Genomic DNA, 13,068 nt, shown 5'->3' with positions numbered 1-13,068 from the left:
AGAGAGAGAGAGAGACAAGTTTTCCACTGGTCAGATGTGGAGTTGTCCTTGATAATCTCCCAGGACGCTTGCGACTGTTTCATTCTATGATTCTGTGGCTCTAAACTTCATCCAGTCATTCAACAAACATTTCCTGAGTACCCACCCTGGGCCATTGAATAAGATCTGTCAAGGGTTCATAGTCTAGATGGGGAGACAGTAATAATAATAATAACAATAATAACAACAACAACTACCACACTTTCAATGGGTCAGGCACTGGGCTAAACCTTTTATAAACTTTAGCAACAACTGTAAGAGGTAAATGTATTACTAACCCCATTTTACAGATGAGGACAGTGAGGTGAGATCACACAGCTAGTAGGTGGTGGAGCTGATGCTTCTAAACACTGTTATGCTGCCTGCTCTGCACTTAAACAGACAGTTCAGGGCAAAAGGTACACTAATAAAGGGTGGGGAGGAGGCAGGAGTACCTTAGAGAGCCAAATTTACAGAGGGCAGGGAATGGTTAAGCCTCATTTTGATCAAGATTCCCAGGGAGAGAGGCAGGAGCAGGCTTAGGGCTAAGTTTGGGACTGGAGGAAGGCAGGCTCCATGAGACCCACGGGGAGCTCTTGAGTCTGCTGGGACTTGAGGTTAGAGAGGAGCAGGATCGTCGCTACTGGACCGAGGTGGCAGGGTATACTGTGGGGTGACTTAAGGATTCCTGGCCAGGTTCCCTGAAAGCCGTGTGTTCCCATACTCATATAGTGGGAGCTGATCTGACCTGGGGGGGCCAGTGTCCCAGCAGCCTGACAGGTGGGCGGTCTAAGGCCCAGGAGGCAAGGGGCAGGCCCAGATCGTTATGAATCCCCTCAGCAAAGATTGGACTGTGGCTCCCCCTCCTCACAGTTCTCAACTCGCATCTCCCAGCTGTCCTCAGGCCAGGCAGAGGGAAGACAAAAGCTGATTATTCCACTGGGGGCTGTCCTGGGCCCCATGAATGGGGTATTGAAAACCTTGTACCCACATCCAGATAGGTTTTCATCCTCCCCCCAACCAAACTGTTTGTATGCCAGGGAGAGGTGGGGAGTGCTGTGAGGGGCACCCATGTCTCTATACTCTCAATATATCCCAAACAAAACCATCCCCTAAACCAGCGACACCTCCCCACTTTAGTCTATGAAGAAAGGGGACATGGGGGCACTTCTGGGATGCCAGTTACATGGTGTGAATGTCCACTGAGCTCTACACTTAAAATTTATGCAGTTTTTGTTTGTATACCTCAATTCAAAATTTAACAAAAAAATCCTTAAGGGCTTCCTACATCCAAAAAGCAGAGTGTCTCAAATGGCATTTACTCTCCCAGCCCTTCACCATTTTTATGTATTTGTGAGTCTTGGGAACTGTATTTCCTTTCAATTGATTTCTTTCTTGTGATTTAAATTAACTTTAAAGGGAAACTTTATACTTTTCCAATAAATGGAAAACCAGAATCCTTTGCCATACATAAATAGAAGGCACTGTAAAAAAAATAATGAAAATAAAGCAATAAACATCCATCTATCTCCCCCTAAATTTATGTGGCTTGCCACCAGTGGTGCCAACACCACCCTTTGGGATGCACTACCATGGAGGATAGACTGTGAACCCTCAGCACAGCCTCGTGGGCCTGTCTGGGCTCGGGCTCAGGCAACCCTCCAAGCTCATCCCCCATCACTCCCCTTCACACTGTCTGCTCCAGCCAGACCTAACTCCTCATTAGCTTCCATCTATGATCCGGTCCTTCTCATCTCCCAGCTGTTGCTCCTTCTGCTGCCTATACTCAGAATGCCAAACCCAGGTGGAAATGTCACTTCCCCCTGAAGCTCTCATTGGCCCTTCCAGCTGGAAGAAGTGACTTGGGATCTTTAATTCCAGATGTTCTAGCTGTGACTCTTCCACCAGCCCTTTGATGGAACCATCGGAAAGGCCATTGACTGGCTGGATGCACAAGGAGGCAGAGATGCAAATAGGTCCCCAGCCAGATGAGGAGAGCAGGGAGTGGAGGCCTGGAGACAGGAGCACGGCCCCTGCACCCCTCTCCCCAGCCCTGTCCTTCCTCCTCCTCTTGCCACTGGGTGAGTGCTGTCCCCTGGCCGCCAACCATTCCCCTTTCTGGCTCTCAGTTTTCCCAGTTGTAAAGTTATGGTGGGAGTAGTTTGCAAATGAGGTGGTTTACAACATTCTTTTCAGCTCTGATATTTGTCCAAGGTCGATGAAAGCTAAGAGTCTGAGTTGGGGGAGTGGAGGGCTTAGTGCTGGAGGTGAGGGTTCAATGCACACCGAGTATGGGCAGTTTTAGGGGACATTGGAAATAGAGAAGGAGGGGAAAAGAGTGGGCTTACTAATTACTGTTGGAAAGGAGCTGGTAGAATAGGTGGATTCGAATGCTAGGGACTATCCTCACTTAAAAAAGAAGAAACTGGGTCTCAGTTTCTTCATCTGTAAAATGGGTACACTAGTATATGCCTCAGAGCATTGGTGTAAGGATTCTCTGGGGTGATGTATGTGAAAGTGTCTGAGTACAGGAATACCCTGTGCACAAGTGAGGGGGTATTATGGAGTTTTCAATTTCCTGCATTACGCCAGTTTCCCTGTTTCCTCCCCATCTCCCAGGCCACACATTCAGAATTGTATAGTGAAGAAGAGTGTGGCTATTTAGGTTGGAGTACCAGTTCTACCCTTTGTTGTGTGGCCTTCAGCAAGTTGCCTGATCTTACTAAACTGGAAATTTCCTGCTGTACGAAACCCTACCTTCCTTTAAGTTGTCCTAATGTTTAAGTGAGCCTGGCCACCTAAAGCAGTGAGCACAGTGCCTGGTATGTATGTACATAAGAACTGAAGCAGAAAGACTCATCTAGTAAAGCTCTGGAGAGAAATCGCAATGAATCTCAAAGCCAATTTACATGCAAAGCTACTGAGCATCTGCTGAGTAAAAGGCTCTAAGTAGGGGGCCCTGGAGGCCACTGAGATGAAGTAGGCATGGCCATATCATCAGACAGAGGCCCAGAAAGGGGCATGTATATATATAGTGCCCAGAGATTCAGAGGGAATAAAGAACACTCCTCGTTGAGGGCTTTTGGAAAGCTGACTGGAAGAGGAGGCTTCAAGCTGGGTCTTGAAGAATCTGCAGGGCTGTAATGAGCAGAATTGGGTAGAACTGTTCAAGGAGAATAGATTGCAGGGTTAAAGTCCCAGAGATAAAACTGATGGGAGATTAAGAAGTAAGGTGAGGATGGTCAGAAGATACTAGAAGGCTTTATAGATATAGCTAAGGGGTTGGGACTCCTGAAAGAAAAGGGAGTCTTTGAGAAATTTAGTAGTGGAGTGGAACACACAGATCTGTGTCTCAGGCAGATCTCTCCGGGGTGGCCTTTGGACCAGTTGGAAATGATGAAGCAAGGAGGCCAACTGTGACAGTCAGGGAAAGAGAAAATGAGGCTTCAGGAAAGCAGGGGTAGTGAAGAGGAGGAGATGGTGGTAAGAACTCTGGTGGGAGGGGAGACCGTGCTCCTGGGGCCAGGCAGCCAAGGAGGGGGCAGAAGGGCCAATGCTCTCTTCACTCTGTTTCAGCCGGCGCCCTACAGTCCACCCCACTGCCCTTTCCAGGTAAGTGTCCCAGCTCCTCCCTCCCCGACCCCTGCCCTGACTCTAGGTACTCAAATGCTCAGACAAAAGACCTCTATTACTCTAGATGCCCCCAAAGGGATTGCACCAGTCTCCCCATTTTATAGAAAGGGAGAAATATTATCTAGAAGGGACTCTTCCCAAGGCTCTACAGCTTCATGGCAAGGTGGGCATCCTGTAAGTTGGTCCCAGCAATCCCCCTGGTACCAGCTCAACCCTCTCCACAGAGCTGAGGCTGGTGGGGGGTCCAAGCCGCTGCCGGGGGCGCTTGGAGGTCCTGCATGGAGGCTCCTGGGGCAGTGTCTGTGACGATGACTGGGACGTGGTGGACGCCAATGTGGTGTGTCGTCAGCTGGGCTGTGGCCTGGCACTGCCTGTGCCACGACCCCTCGCCTTTGGTCAGGGCCAAGGCCCCATCCTGCTGGACAACGTGGAGTGCCGTGGACAGGAAGCTGCTCTGAGCGAGTGTGGCAGCCGCGGCTGGGGAGTCCACAACTGCTTTCACTATGAGGATGTGGCCGTCCTGTGTGATGGTGAGCAGAGGCCTGTGACCTAGGAGGGCAGACAGATTGCAGTAGGCAGCGGGGCTCAAGGCTAGATAAATGAAGGGACTTCCCACTGGTAACACTATTCCATGTAGAACAAGGGTCCCCAACATCCGGGAAGCAGACCGGTACAGGTCTGTGGCCTGTTAGGAATCGAGCTGTACAGCAGGAGGTATTTGCAGCCGCTCCCCAGTGCTAGCATCACCGCCTCAGCTCCACCTCAGATTGTCAGGCATTAGATTCTCATAGGAGTACCGGTCCCCGGTGCCAAAAAGGTTGGGGACCGCTGATATAGAAGACCAAGCCAGTGGCTACATGGCACGGTGTAGGGGAAGGGCCGCAGGCTGGCTGTCAGAAGCCCTGGACCCCAGTGGTGCTTCTGGGTGACCTTGACTGAAAACCAGCATTACTCCTTCCATGCAGGATCTTGATTATCCCAGCTGGTCCCCCTTCCCATTTTTAAAACCTGATGATTGGGGTCAACACTGGCCCAAGTTGCACTTGTCATACAACTGCAGCAAAAGTCTCTGAGAGGCTTTGACCTTAGAGTAGTGGTTTTAGTTTTCAAGAAAATCCCTTAGAAGTTTCATTTAAACATAGATTGTGGCCCCCATCCCAGAGTTTCTGATTCTGCAGGTCTGGGTTAGGGCCTGAGAATTTACCTAACAAGTTCTCAAGTGATGTGATGCTGCTTTACAAACCAAAGGAATTCCTCTAGAGCCACTGCTTTCTGGAATCAGGGGTCCCTTTCTCCTCTCATACCTCAGGGTTCCTGGCTTTGACCCTTTGTGTGGCCAGAGGCCTTGAGTGACAGGTACCTTGGAGTCTATGCCCTGCCACTCACACATCTGTAGGTATGAGGATGGAGAGCTCTGAAAGATTCATGTATCTTCCTCCCTTCTACTCTGATTCTTTCCCAGAGTTCTTGCCCACGCAGCCCCCAACCAGGAAAGTGTTAACCAGTAAGGCGCTCCCTACAACTCCCCAGAATGGGAAAGGTAAGTAAGGACAATGTGGGGGACCACCTGAGTCTTAGGAGAGGGACCCAGAGAAGAGCCTCCCATATCTACCCTAGGCGGTGGGAAGAGAAGGATTACCATGGGTGAGTTTAGTATTCTCCTTCCCCACCCTGCCCCCTATCCTCCCCCCATTGTCTGGATAGGGTAAGAGGATTAATTCTTATGCAATGATTTAAAATAGTCAGCACAAGGTTGGAAAAAGTGAGAGAGGTGAGGGCCGGAGCTTAATCTAATGGGAGAGTCAGATATGCACAGAAATGCTGATAATGATGTAGAACAAGAAAATGAAAGTACCCTAAAAGGGGGACAGATAAAAAGGCAAGAAGTTCAGAGGAGGAAAAGGGTCCAATACATCAGAGATCAGGGAGGGCTTCCTGTAGGAAAGGTTGTTGGTGCTACACCTAGAAAGGCGAGGCAGCTTTCACTACAGTCTTAAATGAGAAAGCAGCACAATCTAGATGCTTAGGAGAGCATGGACAGGGGCAAGGGGGTTGCTTTTAGGCAGGAAGTGACACAGTTAAAGCCGATCTGTCCTATGATCCCACAAACCACTGCTAGTCTGTATTGTATGAGGAGGCAGTGCCTTGGGAGTGAGTGAGAAGCTTCTCCTGGGTTTTAGGTACTGGGGCACCATGCACTGTGAGTATACAGCTGGCCTGCCTGGGGAATTGTGGAAGTGCCTTCGCTTTAGGAGGGGATGGGAGGCAGAGCCCAGTGAGATTTATTCCTTGCAACCCCCCACACCCCGCCGTCACCAGGTGAGGGCAGCGTGCGCCTGGTGGGGGGCACGAACCCGTGTCAGGGCCGAGTGGAGATCCTACACGGTGGAGTGTGGGGCACTGTGTGCGACGATGACTGGGGGCTGCCAGACGCCACCGTGGTTTGCCGCCAGATGGGCTGTGGGGAGGCCCTGGCCGCCACTACTAACGCTTTCTTCGGCTATGGCACGGGGCACATCCTGCTGGACAACGTGCACTGTGAAGGCGGCGAGCCCCGCCTGACAGCCTGCCTGAGCCTGGGCTGGGGCGTGCATAACTGCGGCCACCACGAGGATGCCGGAGTGCTCTGCGCAGGTGCGGGCTCCGGGGACAGCAAAGTGACGGGCGGGGCAGGGCGGGGCCGTATCCTATTGCAGGAGGGGGCTGAGTGGGGCATGGGAGGGGAAGGATTGGTATTTCTCAGGGCAATCCAGGAAGGCCCGGAAATTACTTTTAATACGTCAGTACTGCTCTACAAGTGCCTCGGAAAACTCCAGTACTTTGTGGTGAGCTCCACATTTGTGTAATAATACAGCAGTTTTGTTCTACCAATACTCCAGAATTATCTAGCAATACCTCTGGAATTTTCTAGCAACTTCTAAGTACTCTTCATGAAATAGTTCAAAATAATAGTACTCTAGAATTGCCCCAGAAACACTCCACTGTAGACCAAGTATGTCCCCAGAATTACCTAACACGGCCCTCTGGAATCCTGATGCTCTTATAATAATATTTTCCCCTATCTGGCCCTCTTCCATTCTGAGAGGTTTTCTGAGCAAATAAGAATAGTAGGGCCAATAATGGCACTTCACAGATGGACTCCACTCTACAAGATAGAAAATGCTTGCCCATGCCTCACAGCAAACCAGGGGCCATCATTCCCAATTTATAGATGGAAAAGCTGAGGCCCAGTGAGGTAGAGCCATACCCATGGTCACACAGTGAACCCTGGCAAAGTCATGACTACCTTGCTGCATGGTCTCTGGCATGCCCCTAGCCCTTTCTAATTCTATTTTATCTGTAGGATGGGCATGGGGATAATGAGTCTCGCTCTGCAAATTCCTTAGGATTTTACATGGCCCTCTCCTGTGTGCAAGTCCTTCTCTCTCTCCCCATTTTGGACATTGGGTTTCTGAGAACATTAGAGAGAAATGAAAGCATGCCTATGGAAGTCCTGCATAAACTGTGATGTGTACACTCACGTAGCACAAGTAAATTAGAACCACTACTAAAGCCTCCAGCTCTGGAAGTAAAATCTATTGTCTTCTTCAGAGAGACAACATCTTCCTGACAGCCAAAGGCTGACCAGGAACCAGAACCTCAGCCTCTGACCCTGCTGCCTTCTCTTCTGCTCTAGTTCTGGCCCCCCTGACTCTCACGGCACTGCCACCCTCAGCCACAAGAGAGGACTGGGCCTGGCCCACAGAGCCAGAGGGTAAGGAGCACAGCCCCCCAGGCTAGAATGGTAGGGGTAAGGTGGGTAGGCCTGGGAATTGTGAAGACTGGATCTATAGGAATGTGGCCTTGACTAGCAGGCCAGGGCTTTTGGACCCATGGTAGAGGTGGATGAGAGAATGGATGAGCAGATAGAGCAAGGATGAAACTCAGACCTCTGAATAGTTCAGCAGGGTGGGAGGGCATAATGGTAAGAGATTTCTTCAAAGCTCTTAAGTAAAATGTGGGTTGGTGAAGTTGAGAATTGAGAGGACTTGTGAGAGGGTTGAGATAAAGGCTGAAAGATAGCTTTGGAATTAGGGTTGAAACTATCGTTGGGATTGAAATTAGGATAATGCCTGGATATAGGATTAGGTTCATTCCAACCAAGTTTCCTGAGGACCCCACCACACCCATCAACACGGTTACTCCAGATTAAGGATGAGTGTGGGATGCAGGTGTGATACAGTTAGTGGGTCTCAGTAGGTGTCCTTGCTGTAGGCCAGAAGCTTTCCTTGTCCCCTTCGAATGCTCTAGGTGCCCTGTCTCTGCAGCTACAAGAGTTGGTGCCCTGCCTGCCAGGGAGACGACACTGTTCTCCACAGCCTCTTGGGCCGCGGGGAAAAAAAGTAAGTGGTATAGCAGAGATCCCGTGGGGGGATTGGGCGGGTGGGATGGGGTAAGGTCAAGGCTCTGGAGCTGGTGGCTCCAGTCCAGCCCCTCTGGCCGTGGGCCTGTGCGCCCTGCAGGCGGGCGGCTGCGGCTGGTGGGCGGCCCAGGCCCGTGCCGCGGCCGCGTGGAGGTGATGTACGCCGGGGGCTGGGGCACCGTGTGCGACGATGACTGGGATTTTGCTGATGCGCGCGTGGCCTGCCGCGAGGCGGGCTGCGGGCCTGCGCTGGGCGCTACGGGCCTCGGCCACTTCGGCTACGGCCGCGGCCCGGTGTTGCTGGACAACGTGGGCTGCGCCGGCACGGAGACCCGCCTGAGCGACTGCTTCCACCTGGGCTGGGGCCAGCACAACTGCGGTCACCACGAAGATGCAGGTGCGCTCTGCTCAGGTGAGGCTGCGTCGGGACGGCGAATAGAATTACACTGCTGCGCGAGCCAGGAAGTACATTAACCGAGCAATAGGCGGAACCGCGCGCAAGCTCCTACTGAGGTGCGGCGGGGTAAGACAGGATCTGAGGAATGGGCGGGGCTGAGCGTATTCACGCACTGCAGCGCGGTCTGCGTAGGTGCATACAGCGATGTGGGCGGGGCAAGGCAGGATCTGAGAAATGAGCTGTGCCGCACAAAGGCACGCACTGCGGGCGGGATCTGATGAGGAATGGGCGGGGCCGCGCGCGAGGGCTGTTTGCAGCACTGCAGCGTGAGCAGCGCCGGAGAGGACGCGCGCTCGGCAGAGAGGCGGAGCCCGCCTATCGACGCCCTGTGCTGCTGGGCGGCATGAGCAGTGCAGGAAGGGATCGCTCTCTGCAGTGAGAGTGGGGAAGAACCTGGGGAGGGCGCTGGGTCTGCAGCGGTGAGGGGCGGGGCCCGAGGTGAGAGACCAGGGGCCAGAGATAAATTCCGAAAGTCTGTAAAGGTGGGATGGAGGCGCTTTTCTTTCGCTGAGTCAAGGATCTGCAAAAGTCTAGTAAGCAAAGAGAATTGATTAGCTTTCAGGGAGCAAGCATTTGATCCTTGGAAGGAATCAGTGGAAAGGGCTGGTTGCAGAGTCCAACACATATTTAAATGTTTCTGTTCACTGACTGGGGTGAGGACATCTTCACCCTTGTTTGGTTCCTCGGGCCTAGTAGCCTTGGCCACAAACGGATAGACTACAAAGGATTTTGCTTTGGGCTCCAGGGTGAAAGCAAGCATAACCACCATTTCTGATCTGTGGGGCGGAGAGCAGTTCTTCAGGGTCCTGTGAAGTCCTTTCTGTCCATAGGTCAGGCTTCCCTTGTGAGGGTAGGAGGGTACCTGTCCTCAAGGAACATGTTCCCCAATGTGACAGCCATCTCTTTTTCTTTGTCCTTGCTGAGCCAGGCCCAGAAGAGCTAGGATTGCAAGTCCAGCAGGATGGTTCAGAGACCACCCGGGTGCCCACTCCTCGGCCTAGGGATGGTAGGTGACCATAGCCCCCAAGAGGGAGAAGGTCCAGATTGGGGGCGAGGGGAGCGGGGGAGAGGACACAGCCTGGGATTACATTCTCAGCATATTTGAACAAGGTCTTAGAACCTTTGTCCTTTGTGCTAGTCTCAAGTCTCAGTAAGAGGGGTGTGGTGTCCAGAAAGAGGGACTTGGGTTTTAAGCTAGAAGAATCTAGAGATTTCTAGAAATGGAACCAAAATTAGGGCATGGGGCTCCTGTCCTGAGGGAAGAAATGAAAGAATTCACTGTTTAGCCTGGGGATTCCAGGGGGTGAAGATAGGCAATATGACTTCAGAGGGTATCGTCACAGTCTCCAGAGAGCAGTTGTGAGGCTGAGGTACTGGGATTATAAACAGAAGACAACGGAGAGAGCAGAAATGGAGCACACAACATGCCCAGAGCACCCCACAAAGGCTTATACATGTTCTACTTGGAGACTGAGGTCCATCCTATTTTAATCTCATTTGTCTGCCCTTGTCCAATGGTTCCCAGGGCAGTGCTGTGTCTCAGAGACTACCACCCTTTGCCTCCACTCTCTTCCCCTTCCCTGGTCTCACTTGGGAGTGGCCTGACATGAGTCAGTGCCTTCCAGCCCTGGGCCTTGTCCCCCCACAGGACATCTACGTCTCGCCAATGGAGCCCACCGATGCGAGGGGCGTGTAGAACTCTTTCTAGGGCAGCGGTGGGGCACTGTATGCGATGATGCTTGGGACCTGCGGGCAGCCAGTGTCCTGTGCCACCAGCTGGGCTGTGGCCAGGCTCTGGCAGCCCCTGGAGAGGCCCACTTTGGCCCAGGCCGAGGCCCTATTCTCCTGGACAATGTCAAGTGCCGCGGAGATGAGAGCACCCTTCTGCTCTGCTCTCACATCCGCTGGGATGCCCACAACTGTGACCACAGCGAGGATGCCAGTGTGCTGTGCCGGCCATTGTGACCCAGCCTGCTCTGCAGACAACCTCTTCTGGGAGCCTGTTGTGGTCTGCCCCTCTTCCTCCAGGAAGCCTTCCTCCTTTGACAAACGCAGTTCACTCGGTCCTTCCATTCCCTCACCTGGGAAAGAGCCTGCCCCGATGGTATGGTTCTGTATGGGGTAGCCTGGCTCCAGTCCATCAACTTACTGTGTGACCTCACCTGTCATCAGCTTTGTGGGCCCAATTCAATGAAAGCTCCCACTTTCTGCTCAGCCAAAACAGAAAATTGGGGGAAGAGAATGACTCTTAACTCTCCTCTTGGATGAGCCTCCTGTTACAGCACCCCTGATCCTGGCTTCCTGGAACCCAGTCCAGAAGGTTCAGGGAATCTCTGAAAATGGGGTGTCTCCCTACCCCCACGCATTTTGGGATCCCCAAAAAGAGGAAAGCCAGAAGAGGCCTACAGCTCTTTCCTTAGACTACCTGGGACTGTAGAAAAACCTGGGTCATTGCCCTGGCCTGCTCGGTGAGGGCCCAGACTCAGATGGTGCTTGGCTACACAAGGGGACTGGAGAGGCCATAGCAGGGACAGTAGCCCCTCCCTGCAGCTGGAATCAGCATCTCTGATTTATGCTGCCCCCATCACAGAGCCTCTACTTTGCAATAGCAAAGAACCCTGAGGGTCTGTAGCCACTCATTCATAGGTGCCAAGTTAATAAAGCATTGTCCCTCCTGTCTTTTAACTGACGTCAGTGTTTGAGCACAAGTGCATTGTTTGTGGCATCCGGGAAGACTCTGATTAGGACTCTCTAGAGGCTTGGGGATGGAGGGCGGTTCAAGAGCATCATCAGAGAACTCTCTGTAAGCCCATTACATCCTGGAAATGCTGACTCACAGTGTCAGGCCTGGAAGGCCCCTAGAGGGTCTCCTTGCCCATCCTTGCTTTCCTTTTACATATAGAGAAATCTAGGTCCTGCAAAGGAGGGAGGTCTGCTCAAGGTCACAAAGCAGAGTGATGGAGTCGCTAGAAGAGAAAAACTCAAGAGGAGGCAGAGGGACAGATGAGGGAAAGCAAAGCAGCATTAGGATTTCCTCAGGGGCTGCTTTGGGGGCAGCCTGTAGCTCCAGGGGCAGAGAGAAGTGGGGGATCCTACCAGAGTTTCTCTCAGCCCCAGGGTGGGTTTCTTGCCAGTGGCAACTGTGGTGTCAAGCCTCTGCCCTCCAGGTCCAGTCTGCATGCTCTGTATTAGTTTCTTATAGCCCCTGTACCAAACAACCAGAAACTTAGTGGCTAAAAACAACAGAGATTCATTATCTTACAGTTCTTGAGGTCACTAATCTGAAATGGGTCTCCTTGGGCTAAGTTCAAGGTGTTTGCAGGCTGATGCTCTTTCTGGAGGCTCCAGGGGAGAAACTGTTTTCTTAACCTTTTCCAGCTTCTAGAGGCCGCCTGCATTCCATGCCTGCTCATGACCTCCTTCCAGCTAGCAATTACATCACTCTGACTGCTGCTGCCACTATCTCAATCTCCTCTTCAAACTCTTCTGCCTCCCTCTTCCATCTTCTAAAGCTTCTTGTGATTATGTTAGGCCCAGGATTATCCAGGATAATCTCCCCATCTCAAGGTTCTTAATTTAATCACATCTGCATAATCCCTTTAGCCATGTAAAGTAACATATTCAGGGATAAGATGTGGACATCTTTGGGGGTCCTTATGCTGCTTCCCATAGACTTTAAACCTGGGTCCTGGCTCCCAGCCAAGGAGCAAGACAGACACTTTAGCTCCAAACTCCATGGGCTCTTGGCAGTAATGACTTTGTCTCCATTTGTTAGGGAGCTCTCTGACACCACCGTGTCACTGGAGAGGTGATGGCTGGAGAAATGTAAGGAATGAATATGCTTAAGAACTCAGGGGGTCAGACAGGGATGCTCTAGCCGCCCTGCAGTCCCCATATCTGAATGCAGCTTAGCCCATGGTCATAGCCACTCCAACTAAGTCCACATTTTAGTGTGCCTCTCCATTGTCCGGAGAGATATCACAGCTTCCTACCCCTGGCATCCCCTTTCTCATCTAAACAAAGTGCTTTCATTGACACTCTCTCTTTTGACCCTCACAGCAGCCCTGTGAGGGGAATATTTTTGTCCCTTTTTACGGACAGGGAAAACTGAGGCTCAGAGGGGAGAAATGACTTATCTAAGTTTGCACAGTGGACCCAGGACTAGAACCCAAGATGCTTAATGCCCATTAATACTGGTTACCACCATGTCCAGTTCTTCCCCTTCCTGGCACATGGTAGCTTTGCACTTTCTGCTCTCCTGAAGTGAGGCATGGCCCTGTGACATGCTTTGGCCAAGGAACTGTGAATGGAAGTATCCATCCAGGCAGAAGTCTTCAAGGACCTGAGCACAATTTGCCAAGTTTCCTTCCTTCAAGGTGACTAATGACGTTCCAAGTGGTGGAGTCTCCACTTGTGTCAACATGTGTCCCTGAGTGAGAGCTACATGGAGCAAAGCCTTCATTGACTCAAGATGGATGTGGATATCTTTGGGGGTCCTTATGCTGCTTAGTGAAAAATCTTTGTTGTTGTAAACTTCTGAGATTGGGAATTGTTTGTC

At 51.7% G+C, this 13,068-nt stretch overlaps 1 protein-coding gene across 6 annotated transcripts in view; it reads left to right on the top strand.

Annotated features, from left to right (window-relative positions):
* Nucleotides 1–11,199, top strand: part of SSC4D (scavenger receptor cysteine rich family member with 4 domains) — a 12,915-nt gene extending 1,716 nt beyond the window's left edge. Inside the window, exons 2-11 of one of the 6 annotated variants that reach the window (XM_039849202.1) lie at nt 1,900–2,099; nt 3,595–3,630; nt 3,876–4,181; nt 5,114–5,191; nt 5,971–6,285; nt 7,328–7,405; nt 7,959–8,033; nt 8,154–8,465; nt 9,439–9,516; nt 10,159–11,199. In XM_039849202.1, the coding sequence (XP_039705136.1) occupies nt 1,900–2,099; nt 3,595–3,630; nt 3,876–4,181; nt 5,114–5,191; nt 5,971–6,285; nt 7,328–7,405; nt 7,959–8,033; nt 8,154–8,465; nt 9,439–9,516; nt 10,159–10,475 (1,795 nt within the window). In that variant the 3' untranslated portion in view covers nt 10,476–11,199. Of the gene's footprint in view, nt 1–1,899; nt 2,100–2,264; nt 2,841–3,107; nt 3,502–3,594; nt 3,631–3,875; nt 4,182–5,113; nt 5,192–5,970; nt 6,286–7,327; nt 7,406–7,958; nt 8,466–9,438; nt 9,517–10,158 lie in introns of those variants that run through there. The other 5 variants (XM_039849205.1, XM_039849206.1, XM_039849200.1 and 2 more) reach the window with 5 other exon arrangements.
* Nucleotides 11,200–13,068: the final 1,869 nt, after the last annotated feature.

The sequence above is a fragment of the Pteropus medius genome, unplaced genomic scaffold, assembly GCF_902729225.1.
Source record: "Pteropus medius unplaced genomic scaffold, Ma_sr-lr_union100, whole genome shotgun sequence".
NCBI lineage: Eukaryota > Metazoa > Chordata > Mammalia > Chiroptera > Pteropodidae > Pteropus > Pteropus medius.
This window is presented reverse-complemented; position numbering and strand designations above follow the sequence as displayed.